The sequence below is a fragment of the Silene latifolia genome, chromosome 11 (genome assembly GCF_048544455.1).
Source record: "Silene latifolia isolate original U9 population chromosome 11, ASM4854445v1, whole genome shotgun sequence".
Lineage (NCBI taxonomy): Eukaryota > Viridiplantae > Streptophyta > Magnoliopsida > Caryophyllales > Caryophyllaceae > Silene > Silene latifolia.
The window spans coordinates 165327306-165354863 of NC_133536.1; the positions used below are offsets into that span (position 1 = coordinate 165327306).

At 40.8% G+C, this 27558-nt stretch overlaps 3 protein-coding genes across 3 annotated transcripts; all 3 read left to right on the forward strand.

The window, feature by feature from the left end:
• Positions 1–871: 871 nt before the first annotated feature.
• Positions 872–2739, forward strand: LOC141614297 (uncharacterized). The gene is made up of 2 exons (XM_074433055.1): positions 872–1312; positions 1399–2739. The coding sequence occupies exons 1-2, from the start codon at positions 872–874 to the stop codon at positions 2737–2739; spliced, it is 1782 nt and encodes a 593-aa protein (XP_074289156.1).
• Positions 2740–4602: 1863 nt separating this feature from the next.
• Positions 4603–4995, forward strand: LOC141614298 (uncharacterized). Its single transcript, XM_074433056.1, has one exon. The coding sequence runs from the start codon at positions 4603–4605 to the stop codon at positions 4993–4995; it is 393 nt and encodes a 130-aa protein (XP_074289157.1).
• Positions 4996–8679: 3684 nt separating this feature from the next.
• LOC141614299 (uncharacterized) lies at positions 8680–12068 on the forward strand. The gene is made up of 4 exons (XM_074433057.1): positions 8680–8937; positions 9392–10038; positions 10149–11284; positions 11398–12068. The coding sequence occupies exons 1-4, from the start codon at positions 8680–8682 to the stop codon at positions 12066–12068; spliced, it is 2712 nt and encodes a 903-aa protein (XP_074289158.1).
• Positions 12069–27558: the final 15490 nt, after the last annotated feature.

A 27558-nucleotide genomic window follows, 5' to 3' on the forward strand; every position in this document is an offset into this window, starting at 1 on the left:
TAAAATAATGAGATCTTATCACATCACCGTAGAGGAAGTCCCTGATGCTAGTGAAGAGATTGAAGTTGATGAGGCTCCGACATTGCTAGAGGATGGGGGGCAATCAACTGTCGATGACTTAAAGGAACTCAATTTAGGTACTTTGGAGGACCCTCGTCCAATATATGTTAGTGCTCTTCTTACAAAGAAGGAAGAGAATGAATACTTCAAGCTTTTAACTGAGTACAAAGATGTCTTTGCTTGGAGTTACAAGGAAATGCCAGGATTAAGTCCTAAAGTCGCAATGCATCATTTGGCAATTAAGAAAGGTGTAAGTCCTAAGAAGCAACCTCAATGACGTTTTAGGTCAGACTTGATTCCTGAGATTGATAAAGAAGTTGACAAACTCATTGAAGCTGGTTTCATTAGAGAGGTAACATACCCAACATGGATTGCTAACATCGTGCCAATAAGAAAGAAAAATGGCCAGTTACGCGTATGTGTGGATTTTCGGGATTTCAATAATGCTTGTCCAAAAGACGATTTTCCTTTGCCAGTCATGGAGCTTATGATTGATGCAACGACTGGACATGAAGCTTTTTCCTTCATGGATTGCACGGCAGGATATAATCAAATTCTTATGGCGCCTGAGGATCAAGACGCCACTGCGTTTCGTACTCCGAAGGGGATCTTTTGCTACAAAGTTATGCCATTTGGTCTCAAGAATGCAGGAGCAACATACCAACGTGCTATGCAAAGGATATTTGATGACATGTTGCACAAGACAATTTAATATTATGTTGATGATGTTGTGGTTAAGTCCAAGAAAAGAGGAGACCATATCAACGACCTTCGTACCGTCTTTGAAAGACTGCGAAAATGTCAACTCAAGATGAATCCGCTCAAATGTGCCTTTGGAGTTACTTCGGGGAAATTCTTAGGATTCGTGGTACGACATAGAGGAATTGAAGTTGATCAATCAAAGATCAAGGCGATTCAAGAAATGCCAGAGCCTAAAAATTTGAAGGAGCTTCGTGGTCTACAAGGTCGCTTAGCTTACATTCGCAGGTTCATCTCTAACCTCGCGGGACGCTGCCAGCCATTCAGTCATCTTATGAAAAAGGATGCTATATTCCAATGGGATGACAAATGTCATAATGCCTTTGAAAGTATCAAAAAGTACTTGTCATCTGCACCTGTGTTGGGGGCACCAGTTCCTGGAAGGCCTCTTATCCTCTACATCGCTGCACAAGAACGTTCACTGGGGGCATTATGTGCTCAAGAGAATGAAGATAAGAAGGAAAGGGCTCTTTATTACCTAAGTCGAACTTTGGTGGGAGCTGAACGAATTACTCTCAAATCGAGAAAATATGCTTGGCTTTGGTCTTCGCAATTCAAAAATTAAGGCACTATATGCAGGCACATACTGTCCATGTAATTTCAAAGGATGATCCTATCAAATATATACTCTCAAGGCCAGTCTTGTCTGATCGTCTAGCAAAGTGGGCAGTTCTACTCAAACAGTATGACTTGGTCCATGTGCCTCAAAAAGCAATCAAAAGGCAAGCTTTAGCTGACTTCCTTGCTGATCATCCAGTCCCCGCGAAATGGGAACTTCAGGATGATCTTCCTGGTGAAGAGATATTCTATGTGGATGTACTTCCGCCATGGCAAATGTATTTTTATGGTGCAGCAAGACGTGATGGAGCCGGAGCTGGTGTTGTATTCTTGTCTCCCAAAGGTCATGTGTTGCCTTACTCCTTTGTGCTCACTGAACTGTGCTCAAACAATGTGGCAGAGTATCAAGCTTTAATCTTAGGACTTCAAATGGCAATTGAAATAGGGGTCAAAGATTTAGACATCTACGGAGATTCTTTGTTGGTAGTGAACCAAGTCCTTGATGAATTCGAAGTGAAGAAAGATGATCTCATTCCCTACCATCAATATGCAATCCAGTTACTTAACAAGTTGAATTGTGTTCATATTGGACATGTGCCAAGGAGTGCCAATAAGTTGGCTGACGCGCTTGCTAATCTGGTAGCCACTTTGGCACTGGGGGCAGAGAAAGTCACGATAATTCCGGTTTGCAACCGTTGGGTAGTACCGCCGCTAGAAGGAGAAGAAACTGCAGAGTCGTCTAACATGATTAGTGTCTACCAAGTCGATAATGATGATTGGCGACAACCTAACATCGATTTCTTGGAACATCAAAAGCTTCCTGATGAACCTAGACATAAGATAGAGATTCGTCGTCGTGCTCCAAGGTTCATATATTATAAGGGAATACTTTACAGACGATCGTTCCTCGGGCAATGGCTAAGATGTCTTAGTGAAACTGAAGCTTCTGAAGCCATGTACGAAACTCATTCGGGTGTTTATGGCGCTCATCAATCCGGTCCAAAGCTTCATGATCGTGTGAAAAGAATGGGGTACTATTGGCCAACCATGGTGCAAGATTGCATGGACTTTGCGAAGAAGTGTGATGCTTGTCAGTTCAATGCAAATTTCATACATCAACCTCCAAAGCTCTTGCATCCTACCATTTCGTCATGGCCCTTTGAAATGTGGGGACTAGATGTTGTAGGACCCATCACTCCAAAAGCATCAAATGGGCATGAATACATCCTCACTGCAACAGATTATTTCTCAAAGTGGGCAGAAGTTGTCAGTGTACGTGAAGTAAAAAAGGAAACTGTTGTTGATTTCATTTGCACTCAAATCATCTTTCGGTATGGTGTACCACAACTGATGCGTGTCTAAAATATGATGTTTCACACTTTATTCTACACGCATTTCAGAGCTCAAATGTGCAATATATGCCATTATTTCCCTATTTTCCTCTACTTTCGTGTTTTTGTCTATTATTGCAGAAATATGAAGAATTGAGCGGAAATCGAGCCGAATCCGTCCCTAAGTAATTAACATTGCATTTGACATGAAGTATTGACTCGAGGAATGAGCTTGGTGCGCGTTTCAAGGCCTAAAGATAGCAAAAGAAAGGGTGCGTACGAGTTTAACGAGCAAAGAAGCATTTCACGATATTGCAGCCCAATTCAGATGGCCGTATCTCGAGTTCTATAGCAGATAATCAAGTGATTCCAATTGGAGGTGACAGCTTATCCTCTTAGCTTTCCAACTCCACGTAGAACGCTTGATTTGACCAAGTAACGAAGAAATGGCAGCTGTTTTAAGATCGGTGCGCGCTGCAGGAATCGTCAGAATGCTATTCTGTACAACACTCTTGGTCGATCGACTGGTCCAAGTGGTCGATCGACCACCCCACGGGTTCCAGTAGCTACTGTTCGCTGCTACTTAGTCGATCGACTGATGCTTATGGTTGATCGACTGAACAACGGGTCTGACGCAAAATAAAAGATCGAGATTAGAAGCCCAATTGTAATTAGGTTTTCGAGTAGGGTTTTACGTGACTCTCTTATTTAACGTAACCCCTGCCTACCTTTGAAGGAGGCATTCATTAGCTTAGTTTAGATCTGAATTCATTCGCTACATTAGTTTACTTTATCAAATTGGTTCTTTAATAAAGTTCTTTGCTACGGATTCAATTCTTGCCTTTTGCTTCGGTAATTACCATTCTTTTATTTACAGTTTTGCTTTGTTAGATTTATTCTTGCTAGATAGAATCCCAAAGCCCTAGTTATAGTTTTATGCGAGTTTATCCATTCAATATTTCAATTATGCAATTCTCTATGCTTGTGATCAATTTAGTTTTCGTTATTAATTCCTTTATGTCTAGCTAAATACCTTTGCTAGGATGTAGGCGAACTTAGCGAAGATGGCATACGAATAGGAGACCCTCGGATTAGGGCTTGGTCGATCGACTGGGGTAGCTGGTCGATCGACTGGGGTAGCTGGTCGATCGACTGACTTCGTGTTTGATTTGCTTCGTTTGAATCGTTAAGTGCAATATCTATCAATGAGACCTAGCGGAGACTTGTTAGATACTTAGTTTTGACCAACCCGTAGATCGAAAGATAGGGAAGGACTTAGATTAACGATTTAAGACGGCTAGATTGCTAGATCGAAAGATAATGTAATTTAGTTTGCATTAGGATTCATTAATCAAGAACGAGAGTTAGTATTAATGAGACTTAGGGATTAGTAGCATAGGCCGAGAGGTAGCCACTAATTAACATGGACCGAGAGGACTTGTTTTCCCCATCACCCACGACTGTAGTTCGAGACTTACCTAGACTTATGTGCCATCGTAGCTGTAGTGACCCGATCATCCTAGCTCCTTTTTATCATTAGTTTACATCTATTTTTGTTATTTGCTCTTTTATTTTCGCATTTAGACTTAGATTCTTTCCATATCAAAACCCCCACAATTGTTACCGATAGACTGAAATAACAGCAACTATAACTCCCCCGCCTCTCTGTGGTTCGACTCTTACTACCGCTTGCTAGTAGTAGTTCGGAATTTATAAATATTATTTTTGATACTCACTTCGACAGGTATCAACAACGCATCATAACTGATAATGGCAAGCCGTTCTTTAACAAGTTGATGAGAAGTCTCGCTGAAAAGTTCAAATTTAAACAATACAAGTCTTCCATGTACAATGCTCCGGCAAATGGCTTAGCTGAAGCTTTTAATAAGACACTATGCAATTTGTTGAGGAAGTGGTGGCGAAGTCAAAGCGTGATTGGCATGAGAGAATCGGTGAGGCATTGTGGGCCTATCGTACTACATACAAGACACCCACTCAAGCAACCCCGTATGCGTTGGTGTATGGAGTTGAAGCCGTGTTGCCATTAGAACTTCAAATTCAATCTTTAAGAATTGCCATTCAGGAAGAGCTTACAAGTGATGACAATGACAAGCTGCGCTTAGAAGAGTTGGAAGCTTTAGATGAGAAAAGGTTGCAAGCACAACAAAAGCTACAGTGTTATCAAGCACGGTTGTCACGCGCATTCAACAAAAAGGTGCGCCCTCGATCTTTTCAGGCAGGAAGACTTGGTGCTCGCGGTAAGAAGGCCGGTCATTACTTCTCATAAACCTAAAGGCAAGTTCACTTCCAAGTGGGATGGGCCATATGTCGTGCAAGAAGTATACACCAATGGTGCTTTCAAGATTGTTGATGAAGACAGTGTTCATGTAGGGCCGATCAACGGAAAATTCTTGAAGCGCTACTACTCCTAAGCATGAGGCTAAACTGCATAAGCTCCTAAGCATGAGGCTAAACTGCATACCACAACAAAAAAAAACAACAAAAAAAAAAGAAGAAAAAAAACCAAAACACCAAAAAAGAAGAAAAAAAACCAAAACACAAAAAAAAAAAAAAACCCACAAAAAAAAAAAAGAAAAAAAAATCCTTCCCTGAATTACGTAGGCTTGATCTTGCAGAGTACTTGGGTATTTTGTGAGTACGTAGGCAACTTAAGTAAGTCTTACTTAGGTGCAGCCACACCCCCAAACAAAAAAAAAAAAACTCCTTTTCTGAACTACGTTGGCTTGATCTTGCAATTTGTCTTCCTTGGTCACTTTGCGAGTACGTAGGCAGTTTGAACAAATGCTTTGTTCAAATGCAGCCACACCAAAAATTCAAACCTCTCAAAAAATTGCTCCTGGCCCGCAAGAGTTTAAACTGTGCACGACTTAATAAACTTCAAATCGGTCGGTCTTTAAGGATAAGGATAGTCTTGATCATTGACGGATTTTGCCACAAGGAAAAAAGATGTTCTTGTATCTTCTAGATCTCCAAGTACCTTGCCTTCCTTCGAACAAGTGTAGACCATGAGTAGTCGACGATCCTTCAGTTATCCTTGATTATCGATCAAGCAAGCTTCAAGGAACATCGTTCATGCTCTTTTTACTATCCAAATCTTCCAAGCTCTGCTTCATATGGGTCATCGCACTCCTTCTTCCACATGGACATAGAGAGCCTTGCAAAGACCTTCGAACAAATCTCGCCTTGCATAACGGATTGATGGGAGTATCTTGAAATCCTCATACGTTGGACTTGGTCAAGGGAGTATCGAAGTGTTCCACCTCAAATTTCTCGGCATCTACCTTGGATTCCTCGTCGTCTCTCACGGTCTTCAACGGTCCATGGGCAAGTTTATGCTTTGCATGATGGCTTAAATAAGAAATCGAAATAACTTGCTCCGTGGAATGCTTTAAACTGTCTAACCATTGTCAAGACGGTCCATTGCTTGCTTCTTGATAACTTGGAGGAGAATCGAATTCATGCTCCAAATTTAAAATTTCTCGCAATCCTTGAAGTCACTTGAAGTATCCAATCGACCATGGTCAAGTCTTGAAATGATCCATCGGGATGCCTCAAATGCTTCAGTAGCCAACGGGGCATGTTCCTTACTTCTTGATAACTTGAAAGAGAATCGAACTTGTGCGGCCAAAATGTTTAAAAATTTCTCACGATCCTTGAAATGACTTGAAGTATCCTAGCGATCCATGGTCAAGTATCGAAATGATCCACCCAGGATGCCTCAAATGCTAAAGTGGCCAACGGGACATGTTGCTTGCTTCATAGCTTGGGAGAGAAATAAAACGAACCAACTCGGAGTTGCTTGAAATCCTCTTGCGTTTGACGAGACAAGTGTGTTGCTTGATGAGAGACCAAAATGAGCCATCTTGAAAGTTTCAAATTCTCCCGCGGTCGCCTCATAAGAGTATCAAGACGATCTAACTCGGACTTCCTCACGGTCGAGTAATTATTGAAATGATCTGATTCGGACTTTATACAATCTCCTGCGGTCAACGATTGAGTTCTCATGGCCTGAAATTCCCGTGCAATCAACTAGCCAAGTTTCCAAATAGAAATGATTAGCTTGGAATGCCTTGAATTCTCTAACTGCTGTCACATAAGATCATTGCTCAAAGGAAGAACAAAATGACTCGCTTGAAATGTCTCGAATTCTCCAGCGATCGACGGACAACTTCATTGCTTGATAATTCGAAAGAGAATTGAAATGGCTAGTCTGAAACGTCATGACGATCCAAGATGACTTGTATAATACCTGCACACATTATCATATGACCAGGAAAAGGAGGGGACAATATATGTACATTCAAATCAAGATTTCTAAAAAAAGACATACATTAAGCTGTAAAACAAGGGCAATCACCTATGATTTGTGCAAATCAATTACAATCAGAAGTGACAAATTACTAGGAATCAGAAGTGTAACGCCCGGTTAAAAAAATGAAATGAAAGGAAATAAACACACTCTGTTTTAACATAGCTCACAGTCGTTACACCACACATAGCTCTATTGTCTGCTGTTCCACCATCGGTGGTCGTGTTACTCGATGCTAGGTCTGTACGTCCAGTGACGATAATAAGACAGTTTCACCAGTTGACGAGTACGACGATGTCAGTATTGATCTGTATCCCACGCTGTCAGCTAGTTCGTCGATAACTTTCGCTGAAGTTTGTCGTCAGTCCTGGTTTGGGTAGAACTCCGGACACCATCTCCACTCATCCTGCATCATTGACAGCTACAATACTCACCAGTTATTCTCGATCGCTCCCTCACGTCATTGTCAGATCGCCATGGGATATCGTTTCTCACTGAGTGCTCGACGTCGTAACTCATTCGTCATTCATGATTTAGGATCGTTGTCTGGGTCACCGCCTAGTTAACAGCGATAAAATCCAATTAGTCTTATATTGAGAAGGGAAACTGGGAATGACAGTATTTCAAAATTTTGCCGATCGCAGTCAAGAATTTGGACAAACTCGAGGAACTTTGGGTTCGCTACTGCTACTAGCAATTGATGTCATCCCAAATGTTCAAAAGCAAAAGTAAATATGTTATGTATACCGGGACAAGAGGACAAAAGAAAATGTACTGGGCATACATAGCATGTTTACTTGTTCTGAACTCAATTGGAAAACAAAGCAAAAAAACCAAGGCAAGTTATACGGAAAAGAAGAGACATACCTTTTGTTCACTTCAGTGAGAATGAAACGGAAGGTGAAAAATAAGAGGGCATGATTTGAAGAAGGTCAAACAATTGAAATATACCTTTGTCAGACCTGGGTGCAGTCGTGTGAATGTAGGAGACGAAAGCTGGTAGGTAGGCGCGTTTCCGTACACAAGATGGTGCGTACCTTTGCTACACTTGAGTGCCGAATGTGGTTACTTTTGGCTAAGAAATTTATGTGTGCAAGGTAAATGAGTTTAAGCAAAATGGTTATGCAAGATGAATATTTATAGCCTTAGAAGCAGGGTTAATACCATTATTTCTGCAAAGTTTAATTGGGTAATTATGAGCAATTATGATAGAATTGATTTGTGTTGCCAAGATCACGGAGTGTAACGCAATTTTGAACAAAATTCTTTTTGCTCCATAAACATTGAAATAAATGACAATGAGGAGATTTAGCGTTGACCAAGTCAAAGAGACGATAAAGGGAGAATCATGTTGATGCGTTGTGTCTTGTGTATTATTCCTCGAGGTCCCAAAATTGGATTAACGTAAAATTGTCAACGTGTATTTCGCAAGTGTGTTACCGTGGTTACAAAAGTTATCAAGGTGGGAGCACGATCAAGTAAAGATGGATAAAAAAAGTCGTCCAGTAAATCAAAAAATCAAAATTACTAAAGAGCGCCCCTAAATTACTCATATCGCCCCTAAAATTCATTTCTTTTTCCAAGTTTGCCCTTCTCTCTACTTTAACTCTCTAAAACTTGTTTTTTTCCGGAAAAATTTAAATGAGTGACGGAAATCCTTTTTTTAATTATCTTTTTAATTCGTACAATAATGATAATTCGTACAATAATGATAATTCGTACAACAATGATGGATATCGATTTCAAAACGATTGGAATGCCGAACAACATTATCGGTACGACGATCAACAATATAGTTACGGTAATGGTGACGGTAGTGGTTATGGAGACGGTAGTAACACGGGAAATTACAAGGAAGCTGAAAATACGCAAGACAATGAAAACACGCAAGAGAATGAGGTAATTTTGACGCATTTTTATATTGTTATTACGTAAAACGCGTAGGACCCGACCCAGAAAAAATGATTTCGTGTGAGATTCACGAAATAGCCCAGGAAAAGTCGTGCAAATCTCACGAATCGCTTTAGGACCAATTCGCGTAAAACACACGAAATAGCCCAGGACCATTCGTGTGAAGTACACGAAATGGCCCAGGTTTTTTCGTGTGCTTTACACGAATCGGCCTGTGCTATTTCGTGTATTTCACACGAATGGGCTCAGTTGTTTCGTGTATTTCACACGAATGGACCTTTTTTTTTTTTTTTTTTTTTTTTTTTTTTTTTTTTTTTTTTTATGTTTTTTTTTTGTATACGTTTAATTTTTTTTTTTTTTTAAATATACGTTCTGTGTTTCACATGAGTGCACTTTTATTTTTTTTTTAATTTTTAAAAAAACGGTTAATGGATTTAATTAGGAAAATTATGAAGATCCCGGTGAAGAGAATGTTGATTACGGTGATAATTTTGTATTTAGCCATCCGTTTAACACATTTGAAGATGCATTTGATCGTTGTGATGAAGTTGCATATGGGTTAGGCTTTCATTTGGTAAAGGCTAAGTATCACATGGAAAAGAGTCCTCCGTATAAAATAGTGAAATGTGACCGACACGGACCGTATAATAGCAAGGCTAAGGATCCTTTGAAACCGCAAAGAAAATCGAAGACCAAAAAATTTATGTGTCCATTTTCATTAAGAATGATTAAAAAAGGTGAAGGTGTGTGGGTTGTTGTTCCGAAGTGCGGTGTTCACAATCACAAGTTTGGTAAGTTTCTAGAAGGTCACAGGCGTAGAGCGAAATTTACTGAAGAACAGAAAGAATTGATTAAGCAGTATCGACAGTCTCACGTGAAACCGGGGATGGTTAGACATGCTTTTACGCTTCGGTATCCTGATCAACCGCCCCGATTCTCAAAACAAATTTATAATGAGAATGCCCGATTGAGTGCGAAGGATAAAGATGGGAGAAATAGTGTGCAATATATGTTGCATTTAGCGAACCGAGCTAACTACATTAGTGAGTCCGTCAAACATCCTGAAACAAAAAAACTTACACATGTTTGGTTTACTCATCCAGAGTCGGTGAAGATGTTTAAAGCGTGGCCAAATGTTATTCTAATCGACTCCACTTACAAGACAAATAAATACGGTCTTATATTGGTTCAATGTGTAGGTGTCACACCCGTTGGAAAAAGTTTTTGATTGGTTACGCGTTAATTGAGAATGAGGGTAAAGAAGGGTATAATTGGGTTTTGAGAAGGTTAGAGTCATTGTTGGAACCAGGTGTGAGGCCAACAGTCATAGTTACGGATCACGAGCGTGGTCTACTTGCTGCACTTCCTGGTGTATTTCGTACTTCCCATCATTTCTTGTGCTTATTTCACGTATACACTGCAATTGAGGCTAGAGCAACGAACATGGAGAGGAATGGTAATTTTGGGAAAGCGTTAGCACACGGTGCTTGGAAGAAAGTTGTTGAAGCTAAAACATTTGATGAATGTACCATGGAGTGGAATGAGTTGCGGAAAAAATATTGTTGTCATCCCGCACTTATCGGTTATCTTGAGTTGACTTGGTGGCATAAAATCCATATGTTTGGCAAATGCTTTACTAATTTGGTGCTTCATTTTGGCAACACAACTACGTCTAGAGTTGAGTCCGCTCATGCTCAATTGAAGATGTGGTTAGGATCAGCTGAACTTACTCTTGACAGTATATGGAAACGGGCTGATGTTATGCTTCACGGGCAACATATTGAAATTCGTAAAACGCTGGAAGATTCTATAAGCAAGACAGTTGTTACTAATATGTATTATGGGAATATATTTTCAATGTTGAGTGGAAGAGTTTCGGCGACCGTCATTGAAGCAATGTTAGTGGAATATAATCGTGGGACTGATCTGGGTTATTATTTGGAGGAGAATTGTGGTTGCACATTATGGACGACCCATAAGCTATTGTGTGCTTGTCGGTTACATACAGTTTTCCATGAAGGTAAAAGAATTCATCCTGATGATTTACATGTGTTTTGGTCACGGTTAGCCTACACGAATTCCAGTCATCGGCGTTCTCGCCATAATGATGTGATGGAGGACCTTTTCGATAAAGTTCGGGCGGCCCACCATTCGGTCCAAAGAGATGTAATTGAGTCATTGTTCAGTAAGTTGTATCCTGAGGACGAGGTTATTGAGGAACCTGAAATAAAAGATACAAGGAAAGGTCGTCCAAGGAAGTCCAATACCCGTAATAAATCTGCTTTCGAACATGCCAGACGTAGTTACCCGAGTACGTCAACCAGTAACGGTGAAGGTATGCTAATATTTAGTTAATTTAAATTAATGTTAATATGTAGTTAATTTAAATTTATAATAATTGTTTTTGTTTATATTTTTCATTAATTAATTGTTAATGTTAATATGTAGGTGGTGATGGACCCCCTCTTGAGCTTAATTATAACTGTATAACAGACGTCGGTCTTTTCGATTATCAGTATTGTATGCCTGAGGCGGTCATTGATGGGTTTTTAGGGTTTTTTAACCCGGAAGGTGATGGTCATTGTGGTTTTCGGGTTATGTCGCATGCAAAAACAGGAAATCAAAAGAATTATCTCGAGATGCGAAAACAGTTGATGGTGGAGTTGCAACAGAACATCTATATGACTCTCTACTATGGTGAGCGAAACAGTGCTTGTAGACGAATCAAATGGGCTCATCATACACCATGTCATAAGCCAAATTGGATGGAGGCCAATGATTTGCATGGTTTTGCAACATTGTTCAACTGGACAATATGTTTCGTGACTCTCCAAGTTAACCTAATCGGTGAACGTGTATGGACCGGTTCTAACACGTACCTACCTCTACGACCAGTTCCAGGTGTCAGGGCCCCATATGGTATTTTATGGATTCTTTTTACAGGTAATCATTTAATGCGTCTACGCATGGATGATAATTGTGCCATGCCTCCCATCAGCGAGCAGTGGATCAATAATCGGCATAATGACGTCGCGTATTATGAAAACATTTATACCGAAAGACTTGATTTGTGGTGGCAATTTGTATTTTCGGGTTTGATGTTTAACCCGTTTACTTAGTTATTGTAATATTTTAGAAATTTGACATATTGAACTTAGTTAATTGAGAATTTATTATGAAAACATGTCCAACCAAATTGAAATTAGAAGTTCAACATCTAAAAAAAAAAAAAAGTCCAACATCTAAAAAAAAAAGAAGTCCATCATCTAAATAAAAACAAGTCCAACATCTAAATAAAAACAAGTCCAACATGTAAAATAAAAGAAGTCCAACAAAATAAAAAACACAACTCCAACAGAATAAAAACCAGAAGTCCAACAAAATAACAACTAAAAGTCCAACATCTAATAAGTACGCCTACTAGTGGTAGGCTCTGATCTCGACCACCTTTGGTCATCATCGCGACCTCGACCTCTGCCTCGTCCCGACTCGACCTCCTCCTCATCACGACCCCTACCACGTCCTCTGGATCGTCTGCCTCTCCCCCTACTACCCTCCACAACCGGGGGTCGACCAGTGTACGCACGCATCTGAGGATGAACGTTCCTTAAAAAGTTTCTCACTTCTGCGGTCACTGCAGGGTCTTCAACATTGTCGTAGTGCGAGAACGTCTGAATAAGAGAGTGTCCAACCTGAAAATTACGATAACAAAGATATTAAAAAATACAAAAAAAAAAAGCGAATTAGTAAATAATATTAAATATAGTTACCGTAGTCGGAAAGTGGGACCTCGCCAAGGGCACTTGATCAGCATCCCGAGGAACATTCATCACGTAAGGATGCGAATGTGAGACAAACCACTCCATATATCCTACCGCATAGGAATGTGGTGGGTGAGCGGGCATCGACACCCTATCCAAATGTGTCATGTGCATCTTCCAATTATTCCACGTGTAGTCTAAAAATGCACCGTCATACTGCACATCATAGGAAATGGACTTCACCGGACGGTAGACCTTGTCAGGTTGTACCATTGGGGTCGGGATGTTCTGCATGTACCCAAACTGTCGAAGACATCGATCTGGCTGATACGGCTCAACAATATCAATAAATCTCAACAACCCATGGTAAACACTACGCGGGTGCTCAGTCTCCGGGTGGTCAGGGTACGGTCTCCAAGCTACCGTCTCAATCGGCATCATATCAAGCTGCTCACGATAGGAAACCAAAGCTCTCCCTGCCTCACGTTGTGGCACCGCAGTAGTGGACCACAACATAGCTCTAGGTGCACCCGGAGGGGCCGTCAAAGTAGCCATTGGCCTAAATGCCGGAAAGTACTCAAAAATCCAAGACTGCAACAAAGTCAAACAACCGCACAAACCTTTACAATCAGACCTCGTCGCGATCCCCATTTGCCTATATAGATAAGCAAGTGTGCCGGCACCCCAAGCAATCCCAGAAATACTACCAACATCTCTAAGCATCGGGAAAGTGTTAGCTCGCACTCTATCACTGGATTTATCAACAAATAACGTCGAACTCAATAAAAGCATCAAGTAGCCCTGAGCCTCCGATGCCTTTCCCCGCTTGTCTCCTTCAACCAAATCTTTCAAAGCTTTTTGTAAGATCAAATTTCCCTTGTAAATCTTTGCATCCTTATCAGGTCCCCACTGACTTCCCAACTCCGCCTCAGTCATACCCAACAACTCCGACACGCCAAGTATCGGATGTGCCATATCTGCATCGGGTATGCTACAAGGAAATCCATCAATCTCGATCCCAAGAATCTCTTGCACATCATGTAATAATATCGTCATCTCACCCCATGGCATATGGAAAGTGTTGGTGTCTGGCTGCCACCTCTCAATAAAAGCACACAACAATGGCATGTTCAAATGTTTATGCATGATGTTGGGCAAATGACTAATCCCCGAATCCTCAACTATCTTCCAAGCTGCCGCCGACAATTTCCATGAACGAAGCTCGGCCAAAGATCGCTCTCTAGTATATTTAGTCAAAAAACGTTGCAACTGAGGCTGACTCCACAAAAGGTAAGATATGTGTCCACCAAAACTCGGAATCAACTTCGGAACTACTGGTCCTCCCGGTGCTGGCCCTCTCAATATCCAACTAGTATCTTTCCCTCTAGCCCTTACTTTCCTCCGCGGCTCAGGAATCGAAGTGCTAGACCCCTCACCATAGACCTCAAATCTACCATGGATACCCCGCCTAACACGTAAACCAGAAGTAGCCTCCACATTTCCCGCCTCCACATTTCCCGCCTCCTGATTTCCCGGCACCTCATTATCCATCACCTCATTTTCCATCACCTCATTTCCTACCTCCTCATCTTCCTCTTCCTCGTTTTCCGACCCCTCATAATTTCTCATCTCATCCGCAAGCTCTTTCTGAAATTGATCGAACTCGCCACCTTCATAAAAATCTGTCTCAGAAGGCATAGAAACTTCTCTCGAACCAAAACTAGTACTACCCATCTTGAAAGTAATTTTTCGGCGAGCTGAAGCATGAAGTTTGTTTCGACGTTCATCACCATCGGCCATCTGCATTAACGAACAATTTAGTTACGTAAAATTACAAATAAAATGCTAATTTAAACGTAATAAAAAAAATATTAAACTAATTCAATATAAAAATAAAAAACGTAATATTCGAACTAAAAAATAGAAAAAAAAAAAAAACAAAAGTACACGAATTAAGTAAAATTATTTCAAACACCTAATTTACGATTTAAAATAAGAAAAAAAAAATTTAACGGATTAAACTAATTCAAATCTAATATTACAAATAAACTAATTCAAACGTAAATATAAAAATAAAAAACGTAATATTCGAAGTAAAAAATAGAAAAAAAAAACAAAACACAAAGTACACGAATTAAATAAAATTATTTCAAACACCTAATTTACGAGTTAAAATAAGAAAAAAAAAAAATTAAACGGATACAAATAAAACTAATGCAAACATAAAAACGTAATATTCGAAGTAAAAAATAGAAAAAAAAAAATGTACACGAATTAAATAATCGAACACCTAATTTACGAATTAATATAAGAAAAAAAAAATTTACGGCTAAAAAAAAAAATATTAAACGGTTAAAAAAAAAAAAAAAAAGAAAAAAAAAAAAACCGGTCCATTCGTGTGAAATACACGAAAATGGCCTGGTCCATTCGTGTGAAATACACGAAATTGGCCTGGTCCATTCGTGTAAATCACACGAAAAAACCCAGGTTTTTTCGTGTATTTCACACGAAATTGCCCAGGTTTTTTCGTGTATTTCACACGAAATTCGTCGTTTTTTTTTTTTTTTTTTTTTTATCGCATTCAATCAAACACAACAAATCACAAACAAACATCCTAATTTTGGCTCTAATCATCACAAATCTATACCTAAATCAACCTATACATAAATCTATACTAACCAAACAAATTTAATTGGGTTACAAAACAAATTTTAAAAACATACCTTCTTCTACTTTGGGAGGAATGGAGGACAAATCCGTTTGAATTTTGAAGCGATTTGTTGAACAAAGTTGTTGAAACGATTTTTAAATTTTGAATTTGAAAAAAAAAAAAAGGGGAAAGTTGTTGTTGTTGTTGGGTTTGCTGGGTTCAACAAAGGAAAGGGGAAGTTGTTGTTGTTGTTGGGTACACGTGAGGATGTGTTTTTTTTTTTTTTTTTTTTTTTTTTTTTCAAAATTTAATTCAAAATTTAATGCTGAAGCGGTTTTGAAACGGTTTTTAATAAAATACGAAACTCGAGAAGAAATAAAATACAAACAAGTTTTTGCTTATTTATTGTTTAAGGGCAAAAAGGTAATTTCTAGGGGCGATATGAGTAAAGTTAGGGGCGATCTTTAGCAAACCCGTTATAATTGGCACGGTGACTTATCAGATGAAAGGGGGCACAACAAAATTCACACGGGTACTCCTACGACAAGTTAAGTACTCGTAAGACTTCCAAGTCAAGCAAAAATTATATGGGTACTCTTACGATAAGTTAAGTACTCGTGGACTTCCAAGTCAAACAAAAAAAGGAGTCGAGACCTCACCACGTCAAAGCACCCAAACGGTGCACGTGACAAGGTCCCGAGGGGGCAATTTGTAGGCACGTAAATTTTATTAAAGTGCCGAGAATAAAAGAAATAAAATTATTTTAAGTTAATGTCGAATTTTAGCTTAATTTAATTATATTTGTCCCGTTTAATAGAATCTGGATCGATCCATATTGCAAATTGGGTCATTTGGGCTCTAAAGTAAAGCAAATGGTCAATTGGGCCCAAAAGAGAAGTCAGGCTCACAAACAAAGCCCAAACTTCAAAGTCCATTTGTCAAGAGAGAAATCTCTATAAATAAGAGAGTTCTCCACCATTTCAAGGAGAGAAAAATTCACTTTACAATAGAGAGAATCATTTGTCAAAGTGAAGAGAAAAGAGACATCAAAAGCTCTCAACTTCTCTCTACAAATCTCATCAATCAAATTGAAGCATCGAAGGGAGATTCAAGTCAACGCGACCCTCTCAAAAAGCTCAAATCAAACTCAACTAAACCCAAGCATCGAAGAGAGATTGAAGTCAACGCGACCCTCTCAAGGAGCTAGAGTCAAGCAAGCGAGCCTCGTAGATCGTAGACTCGTACCTTTAAATATTGTTGTAGAATCAGTGGATAAAATAGAGGTTGTATACATAACTTTATGATATTATATAAACTCATTTGTCTATCTGTTTTGTGTTACAGTTTTATTGCAATACAAAATTTGTTGTTACAGTCATCTTGCTAGGGATTGTCATGACCAGCTTATCTGCAACATCTGCAATTTAACGGGACATTTAGCGCGACAATGTCCTAACTCAGCTGCACCACCACAGTTCCCTCCACCATTCTCACCACCACCATCAATGTTTAGAGGTCAACCTCTTCTGCCGCATATGGTTGTCCCCTCATTTCACAACATGTTCTGCAGGAGTTGTGGTCGCCCAGGTCATGGTACTCATCAATGCAGAGAAGTCTTCCCTAACTATCTTTTAGGGGGATCCCTCATATATATGCTAAATGCTCCAAAGAGGGCTACTTTTCCAATTAGAACAGGACATCAATAGCTCAATTCAAGAAAGGGTACTCCATTATTATATTGCTTGCGAATCTTTCAACTTATATTGGTACATGCTGAACAAAGTCAACTTTCGATTTTCCATCTAAAAACACTCACTTCATTCCTCAAAATTTCTGAAACTGGGTAAAATCATAACCAAACTTGGGTTTTTTTATGATGAACCCGGTTTTGGCTTTCTGCAGAAGGTGTTGCCTTTGACTCAATCTTAATATGCATGGCCTCCAAGAAGGATTCACATTCATCAATATCGTCATTCACCCTCTAGACATCACCATTGATCCAACTATAAGCATCTAATTCCACTCCCGCTTCAATTGAACAAATCAGCAGCAGCATCGCCTCCATCTCCGAAGTAACCAAGTCGAGCATAAATTTTCAGGAAATGAATGGATTCCTGCAAGTTAGCGGAGTCTAAAAATTAACATCATTTCCATTTTAATTCATTTGTCTCATCAATTTGCTTACATGTTTTTTAAATCATTTTTATACAATTAGTAAGTGGGATAGGTGCATTTACAAATCAAAATGGCTAGTTTAGAATGTAATGATTGTGGTGTCCACCCGTCACATTGGTACAGCTAGGAAAATAAATTTGAGTATATATGCCACCATGCTAATGATGAGAATCTGCAATTTTTACAATCGGTGGATAGCTATTCAGAATATAATGATTTGCAACCGTGACAAGCTGCAAAACAGTACAAGAAAAATTCTCACAACACAACAAACAGAGTAGTCACCGCTGGAGTAGCCTAAAATGTCGTTACACAACAAACATGGAGTAGTCACCGCTGCAGTAGCCTAAAATGTCGTTCATAGCACATTACAGCAAAAAAAAAAAATAACCTGCATTTCAATCATTCTAAAGTATGCCAATTGCCAAATTCAGGAAGAATGAAGAACATTCAGAACAACTTTAATGTATAACTGTAAACCAAGTTGATTCCTGCTAACTAAGTACTAAACAAAGAATTGAATTAAAGAAGATTGTATCCATGATCATATGAAGCAACTAAATAGCGAGTACCTCAACATGATGTGGACACGGGCCCACCTGCGTATGCCCACTTCGATCTGTGGACAATGGCATCGGTCTTTTTGAAAGCCACGCTCGGCGGCGTAAAGATGCTTTCGACCGGATCGTTTTAGATCGGTCGGTTTCGTCTCGGTTAGGGTCTCGAAACGTTTAGAGATATTCGGAGTCGCCACCAAGCATTTGTGGGATGCCTGGAACCCGTTCGAATTCCACTTTATACCTCGGTCAAATCGAAGCACAATGCAGCGTTTGACATAGGTACTAAAGATAAGGAAATCGTCCCTCTTTAGCATCCTATCTCTAGAATGACTCTCGTACGCCCTGGATAAGGTCATCCAATATCCAAAGTTTCTGAGTAAGAGGTGAAGGTACGTATTGGGAAGCCCTTTAATCAGACACCCAATCCTGCCCGCGTTTAGCGGCCTCTACTGATCGATCTTGGTTGGTTGAATGCAAAAGTTGATAAAACGGTTTAAATGCATGAATGCGTATCCAATAATTTAAACCTAACATGTGAGAGCTTTCTAAGACGGTTGATTTAATCCAAGTATCAAGTATAAGATGTCGAGTTGAATTAATGGTCGATTTGCATGCAAGACGGAAATTAAACATCCATTTACCGTATTAGGTTTAGGGTGCATAACATGATCCATTTATCTTAGTAAGGCATTTTGCAAATATGGTTTTGGATAATCAAATAGTCATCTGATCCGTCCTATATCCGGGTTAACCGGAGTCGGGATCGTCCTAGACTAATGCTGGAAGGGAACAGGCCCTGTACCAGACGGCTATATGTGGCGCGAGACAGCCGGCGGTGTAAGGGGCCTCCCTCTGGTTTTGAAAATGAGAAATTGAGAGCCTGTTTAGGCGCGGGTTAGCCAACGGTTTATGTGCCGTGTTCTGACCTTTTAGAAAACGTTATAAAACGTGTTGAAAATGGGTATTTGAACCCGGTTTGATTTGAAGGGGTCGTTTAGACCGCATTTGTTGATTTGAAAAACTAGACTCGAATAATCATCATCATTTTGATAATATTCGGTGTCGGGTTCGATTTGACAGACTTGACATGAATAGTTTTGAAAATGATTATGGACTAATTGTTTTAAGTCCATTTGAATGTTATTAGTCGGTACTCATCATCATACCCGGGTTAAAATCCGGCATGGTATGTAGAACCAAAGATGACTTTGTGTTGGTGACTAATGTATTTGTTTGAAAATGTAAAGAAATGAAATAAAAGGCTTTAAAATACCTTTTAAATGTCATTAACCAAATATTGTCACCGAAACACGGATTTAACCGTCATGGTATGAGGAACCAAGGGTGAAAAATGCTTTATGGTTAAAACATGTGAAATAAAATAACAAATTCGAAAATACTTGAAATGGTGAAAACCGATTACAAATATGAAAAATGGATTAAGGGAAATGACGAGAACAAACACGATTGATTTCTGGTCTGAATACCCCATTTAGGCGCGGGCTAGTTGGCGACCTAAGGGGCTTCTGCCTCAGACCAAAAATTAGTTTTGGCTCGTTCATTCCATGTTTTGGTTCATGTTATGCATGTTTTAGCATGTTATAGTCATGAAACGAATGAAAACATAATAAAAGAGGATTTTTACACCCTCATACTTACATGTTTCGTTATGGCGAGTGACCGACGTAAGTGTAATAACTCGTTTGATCGGAAAAAACTCGGTTTAAAACCGTTTTGGTAAGTAAAAAGAGTGTTTTAAAAGTTTAGTGATGGTGTAGTGGTCGAAATGGTCGGTACCAAACAATGTGTAAGGCTCGTGTTTACGATCGGTAGGTCGTAAATACGCGTCGGATTGTGACTTAAGAAGTCGAGTCGAGAATTTTAAGGGAGAAAAGAGGGGGCGGACACTCGCGTAAGTCTCAAGTGGGTGGCATTTGAGGGGTATCTATAGGAGAATGAGTGGTTGTGTGAGTTTTGAGCGTCGTGGCCACTTGGGCTGCTTACAGAGGCGCGAGCCACGTCGCGGTTCTTCGAGTTGTGTTGTCACTTTCACAACAAACGCAATCATGATTTTTTCTATCCTAGATTTTGTAGTCACATGTTTGGTACTTGACAACCATGAATCTGGGAAAACTTAAGGTAGAAGGTTTGAAATATTTTGTTTTTGGTGGTTGACTCGGTTTGACTCGTTGTTGGAGTCGAGATTTGAATTTTTGGGTCGATTTTTGGTCCGGTGTCGGTTTTGACTCTAGTTAGTGTCATTGCGACCCCGTCGTTGTGCATTAAACACTCCAGGTGGTTTTTAAATGTTTTGAAATATTTTATGAAATCGTTTTAAGTTTTCCGACGTAAAGTTGTACACAAACTGTCGATCAAACGCCGCGATTCCAAAACATGTTGTAGTTCGATAATCATTGGGTGCTTGTTGGAGTCTCAGCAGATACTGGGTATCTACAGAGCCCCCACTTTGACTGAGACTTGGACAGGGCGAAAGTCAAAGTAGAGCCCCCAGGTCAATCAAAGATTACAACCTGGAGACCCAAGCGACGTCGAGGTGGCTCGAAAGGATTCGAGCCAAGGACCTGTCGTCGGGAAGGGCGACGCCAAGGCGACTCGAGGGTACGAGCCAAGGACCTGTCGTTGGGAAAAGTTTAGAGTCTGTCGACTGTCCGTGCGGGTCGTTTAAAGTCCGTTAGACTACGTACAAAGGCTCGCCAGCCATAAGAAGGAGTCATACCTGAGGCATCTTCGGATATGTCCTTGCTCGTTCGCGGACAAAGGCTCGCCATCTGTGGTAAGGAAATGTGCCCGAGGCATCTTCGGGATCTGTCCTTGAAAGGTTGCGGATAAAGGCTCGCCAGCCATGACAAGGAAATGTACTCGAGGCATCTTCGGGATGTATCCTTGAATTCTTGCGGACAAAGGCTCGCCAGCCATGGCAAGGAAATGTACCCGAGGCATCTTCGGGATGTGTCCTTGAATGCTTGCGGACAAAGGCTCGCCAGCCATGGCAAGGAAATGTACCCAAGGCATCTTCGGGATGTGTCCTTGAATGCTTGCGGACAAAGGCTCGCCAGCCATGACAAGGAAATGTACCCGAGGCATCTTCGGGATGTGTCCTTGAATGCTTGCGGACAAAGGCTCGACTGCCATGACAAGGAAATGTACCCAAGGCATCTTCAGGATGTGTCCTTGAATGCTTGCGGACAAAGGCTCGCCAGCCATGGGTACGGTCGGTTAATGGACCATGGGAGTAGCCGCGTCGAATGGGCTTGTTTTGAAAGTAGCGAACTCGTGATGCCGCTGTGGGAATAGTGAGTATGGATTTTCACTATCACTGTTTTTGGAATGAGCGGGTTCCGCGAGGAATCCCCCTGCTGGTATTTGAAAGAATAGTGAATTTGGCATCTTCACCATTCGTCGTTCTTCTTTGAACTTGAAGTGGCGGTTTTGATCGCCGTTTGTTTTAATTTTGAAGGAAAATAGCAAATTTGAGTTTGCTATTGCGTTTTGAAGTGACAGTTTATATGCCGCCGTTGACATTTGTTGGAAATAGTGAATTTGGAATCTTCACTATTAATTGAAGTGACGGTTTATGTGCCGCTGTTGAAATTTGATGGAAATAGTGAATTTGGAATCTTCACTATTAATTGAAGTGACGGTTTATGTGCCGCCGTTGACATTTGATGAGAATAGTGGAATTCAATTCCCAACTATTATCTCGAAAATGACGGTTTTAATTGTCGTCGCTTAAAATAGCGGTTTTTGAATTTTCGCTATTATTTTTTTGAAATTTTGAAGGGAAATGGTGAATTTTGATTTCACCATTATTTTTGAAATTGGCGGTTTTGATCGCCGTTTGCTTGAAAGTTTTTGAAAATAGTGAATTTAAATTTTCACTATTCGATTGGAGGGACGGTTTATGTGCCGTAGTTTAATGCCTTCGAAAATAGCGAATTTAAGTCTTCACTATTTGTTTTTGACAAAAATGACGACCTTATATATCGTCGAATGAAAACTCGAAATTTATCACGGGAAATTGGGCCAAAGCCCAAAATCCGCTGAAAGAGCAAAGGGGAGGCCTGGTTTAGGCGCGAGCCACCTGGCGAACCAAAGGGGCTTCCCTATTTTTCTGTAAAAGACGCGAGGTTGGTCCGCATATCAACCTCACTTCATCTTCTTCCTTTCGACACAAAAACCCGCAAAAATTGCAATTTGAAGGACCTTTGCTAGGTTCTACTCGTGCCATCATCAACAATGTCATCTCAAGGTAAGTATTTCCTCTTGAATCCATTCAAATTTGTTGATCTTTAGATTGATTGAATTAGGGCGAATTTTACCCTAAAAAATCGAATTGGGCGTTTTTGATTAAGCCCATTTCGAGTGAAATTGATGCTTGTATTAGGTTAGAAACCTGGTTAGGAGTATAGGGGTGCTTTTAGTTTGCATTTTGGTCCCCGTTCCCGCTCCCTATGCTCGAAAAACGTGAGTGAGGCGAGAAACCGTCTCATTTTGCAATGCCAAGTTTATTTGCTTGGGTAGTGGGTCCCACTAGGTTGCATTGTAGTTGGGAAAACCGGTATTCGCCATTTACGGACCTTCGTTGGATATTTGTGGGCAAAATTGAATTTTTGCCTTTTGTGACGGTCTTACGTCTGACAAAATAAGCGCCTGTTTGGGCTTGAATTGAGTCAGTTTGCCTTGCAATGGACCTTATTGGTAATTTAGGTCGTTTTGAGGCGTGATAAAATCATGTTTGCTTTTTTGCGGTCGTTTTTGAATTTTGACCGGTTTGGGCTCAAATTAGCGTATGAATTGCCTTTTTGAGCTGTCGAAAAATACCCCATTGTGTCGGGAATGTATTTTGGTTTGTAGGCGGACCTTGTATGGGTCTTGAAATGCCGTTTTTTGTGATTTTGACTCGTCTTTTGCTTGAAAAGAGGGGCGAGTCGTTTTTGTGTTTGTTTTTTTGTGAATGGTTTTGTTTGGTTGGATTTTGGGCGGGATTGCCCTTGTTTTGCATTGCAGGTTGTTTTTGTTTTTTAGATTTATCCATTTCATGCCGTCGTAATGCCGAAATTCCGGCTGACGTTTTTTGTTTGCAGGAGAGTGTTCGGGGCAGGCCGAGTTCATGGCTGCGACTCTGAGGAGTTGTTCGGGACGGGCCCGGTTAGCACGCCCGCCGTGGTTGTGGAGGACGTGACCTAGGAGGAGAGACCTCCTGAGCAGACTATTGGGGCGTTAGGGGCCGTCGAGGAGCGTGAGGAGTCCGTTGTTGGGGCTGCTAGCACTGGGAGAGCTCAGACTGGGGCTGAGGCGAGTACCTCCGGGAGGAGGGTTTCTACGAGGCAGCGTCGTCCCCGGGCGACCAGACGGACGTTGCAGGACGTTGCCAGGGTTGTTGAGATGGGCCCTACCCACCATGTTGAGTCTCGCGGCCATAAGAGGTGGAGAGCGGAGACAGCCGAGGATGATGCTGACGTCGCGAGTTGGATGGCCAGGCGAGTTACGGCCCCGCGGTTGCTTTTACGGGTGGCGCCTGAGTGGGCCGAGGGTTTTGACGACAGCCAGTTGTTGCTTCGACTGGACCGACACCTTTCTTACCGTGCTCACGAGGGCATGGTGAGTCGTGTTCCCCGACTGAATTTTGTCATTTTTGAAGTATCGGGCCTAAATAGGCATTCTGACGTTGTCTGTTTTTTTTGTTTCAGGATATTGGCACCATGAGGACTTTCTCGGGCTTTTCTACCTGCTTGGGTTTCTACGACGTTCTCCGAACCGGGTCGAGGGCGTTGATAGAGAGGTCGGCTTTTGGGCCGTTGGTGGCCGCTTGGCGGGAAATTTACAGGTCTTCGATTAGGGCGAACCTGTGTTTGATCCGCGCTATGTTGGATCGGTACTGGGATACGACGTCGTTGTTCCACATGGAGTTTGGGGAGGTTGGCGTGACTTTAGAGGACTTTGCCATGGTATCCAGCCTTCCCTGTGGCAAGTTGCCCATTGATTTTACCGAGACGCCGAAGAGAGTGTCCTCTCCTGCGGTCACTGCTTTGATCGGTACTGCTTTGCCGGAGCCTTCCGACGTTACTCCGTACTTTATCGCGAGTTCGTACGTGAAGGACCACTTCACTGGGAGGGTGGCAGGTGTTACTCCGGCGCCGTTGGCAAGCCCGGAGGCAGAGGTTGAGGCCGACACGAAGGAGGCGCGGCTGTGGTTGTGGTACTTCTTGGGTGCCACATACTTTGGTGACAAGGGTGAGCGCTTGTCGACCAAGGTGCTTCCTCTCCTCACCGACCTTGACACTTTGGGTCGGTTTGACTGGGTTACGCCGGCTTTGGCGAGCTTCACCCGGTACTTGCACGCGGCGGTGCGTCCGGAGACAGTGGGAACGGGTAGTGCTCCTGCCTTATGTGGTCCTGGCCTCATCTTTGAGGTACGAGTTTTTTTTGTGGTAGTTTTTTTTTAGTTTGATTTTGATTTTGATTTTGGCAATTTTTGAGAAATTGGCTGATTTGTGTTTGCTGTGTTTGATTATAGGCTTGGTTGTATGCTAACTTCACTCCTCTGCGTCCGGGGACCTCAGACGGTGTTCCTTTGCCCTACCCTACCGTGAGGGGCTGGACGGTGGCTCGGAAGAAGTCGATTAAGTCGACTTACGAGGACTGCAGGCGTCGCGTGAACAAGCTTCGGGTTGCTGATGTAAGTTTCCGCTCTCTTCCCCTTCTCCTTTATAGAAATAGATAGAGATAGGATGATTAGTGATCGAGGCCATTTCGTGTTCACAATTAAGTATATGTGGTCGTTGGTCAATGGTCGATACAAAACAAAATTTATACTTCACAAACAACTCTACAATTAGTAAAGAGGCAAGTAAAGGTCGGATCCCAAGGGACGGGTATTGAAATGAGAATTCTATTGTAACTAGTAGTGTCTAGGGGTGTCACAAATTGGGTTGATGTAGAAGGTTACTAAACTAAAATAACAATGAAAATAAACTAGCAAGATGAATAAAATAAGGGGTGTAAACAATTGATTAAAGGCACTAGGGTGTCATGGGTTCATAGGGGAATCATGGGATATGATCATACAAACATGTTCTCAAGTTATAAGCAAGCAATTATTGTTGTGATGGATTGAGTTGGGTTATATCTTACAATCCTAGGAAAGTTTGGGTCCCGGAGCCGAATTGATTAGATTGTACAACACCTACAAGTCGACTTAATCTTTCCTACTCAACACATGCATGGTCTAACAAGACTCGAGTTGGGTTATGTCTTACAAGACTCATTGAAAAGATAGGAGATGATAGTAAATGCAAGGATTCATAGGCTTAGCATTTCATCAAATATAACATGTGCATGTATTAAGATCAAAACAAGCAAGCAAATAAGATATGAAAGCATATTGATTTAAGCATGGATAATTCCCCATGTTGGTTTCCCCTAATCACCCATTAAACCCTTGCTAAGAGACTACTCACTCATTATCATGTTGATCATGCTAGCAAGGTTGTCAATCATACCAACAATATGAAACATGATAAATAAATGAAAGTAATTAACAATAATTAAAAGGGATTAAGAGATTATACCTACTAATGATTCCAAAATAATAATGCAAAGAATAATAGAAGAACTTGATGATTGATGGAAGGTTGTCAATCTCCCAATAAACCCAATAATCTTCTAATTACCCAAAATAAAGGAAGAACAAGAGAGATTTAAAGAACTAAAACTTTGATTAATACTTGATTAATACTTGATTACAATATTGAAGAGAGATTTGATTGATATTAACTACTCTAAATATTGATAAGAAGAACATGCTCCTCTAATTAGACTAATGGGGTATTTATAGTGAAAATTAGGGAGGATGCATTAGGGTTAACTAAGGGCTAAACTAGTAATTACACTTTTTAAGTTGAGCAAGGAGGACCCGGTATTTTCTGAGAGAAGGGCTTCTCTTTTCGTAGCTTGAAGAATGAAATCCGTGCTGTGCAGGAATCCGTGCGGATTAGAGTCGGGACGGCCGGATTTGGGCTGTGTAATCCGAGCGGATTCAGGAGAGGGACGCTCGGATTGTGTTGGGGGAATCCGAGCGGATTCCAAGGAGGGACGCTCGGATTGTTGAGGCTGGACGGACGGATTGTCTGCAATCCATTCGGATTGTTGGTCAGCTTCAATTCTTCTTCTTTTCTTCCCTTTTCTTCATAAATTCCTTGGGGATTTCCTTGGGGACGCAAGGATCCTTTCTCAACATTGTTCTTCTACTATAATATGTACAAAGGCCTTCTAGTCTTGTCTCTTCTTGATGCTTGGTCATTGAATACAATCAATTTAGCCTCGTTTTGCCATGAAAATGCAAGATTCTTACTCCTTTCCTACCAAGGGATCAAAATCTCAAAGAATATGCAAAACAAAGAACTAAAGATAAGAAATGACCCAAATAGGCACTAAAAAGCATGGAAACAATGGTAATTCGGGGGCTAAATATGCGCCACTTATGGTCACATCAAATATCCCCAAACCGAACCTTTGCTCGTCCCGAGTAAAGAGGTGATAAAGACTAGGACCAATACTAACCTATCCTAATAATAATAGCCGATATGAGACAATTAGCGGGTCTCACTCCGCCCCTTCAACTCACAACAAGACAACCATGAGGTAGGATGCCTTCTTGCAAGGCAAGGTGGGGCTTGCCAAAATGGCGATACATCCAATCATTAAAGCACATAAAATCACATAATGGATGCATCTACAAAAAGAATAGCCACTTTCCTCATCTAAGTGGCGGAAATTATCTACAAGGGAAGCAATTTAAGGGTACACAATCCTTCATAGATGCAATTTGTTCAAACTACTAAGCCTAGAAGGATACCAATAAATCACCTCCAAGTTGTGTCAAGCTAGGGTACCTTTGTCCTCAATCGTTAAATGCTTTTGTCAAGAGTAGACTCCCTATAGTGTTAGAAACACTGGAGGATCGCGGAATTCCCCCTCTTGCCTAGACAAGAAGAAGGGTCGTCCCCTCTCTACCATGCACAAAAATGGATACGATGGATGAAGGGATTAATAGATATTTGAGTTTCATTTTGGGAGTTTGCTTTTGTTTTTGTTTTTCCCCCCAATTTCTTGTGGCATTTGACATTTGAGAACACTTTCTTGCCATTTCTTTTTGATTTTTGGCATTTCAATACTTGACAACTTTTTGTATTTCTTTTTGAACATTTTCAAAGTCACCCCAATTAGTAACGAGGGTGCCTTGTATTTGAAGCTTTAGGAGTCTATTTTTGCTCCTCTTTTCATTTGGTGCAATTTTTGCAAACTTTCTTTCACTTTTGGTTTCATTGAACTCAAATTTTTGAACAATTTCTTTTTGTGCCCATTCCCTTTGATGACAAAAATATGGTAGAACATGGATGAATGATGGAAGTATGCATGGTTTCAAGGGTCACCTTGGAAT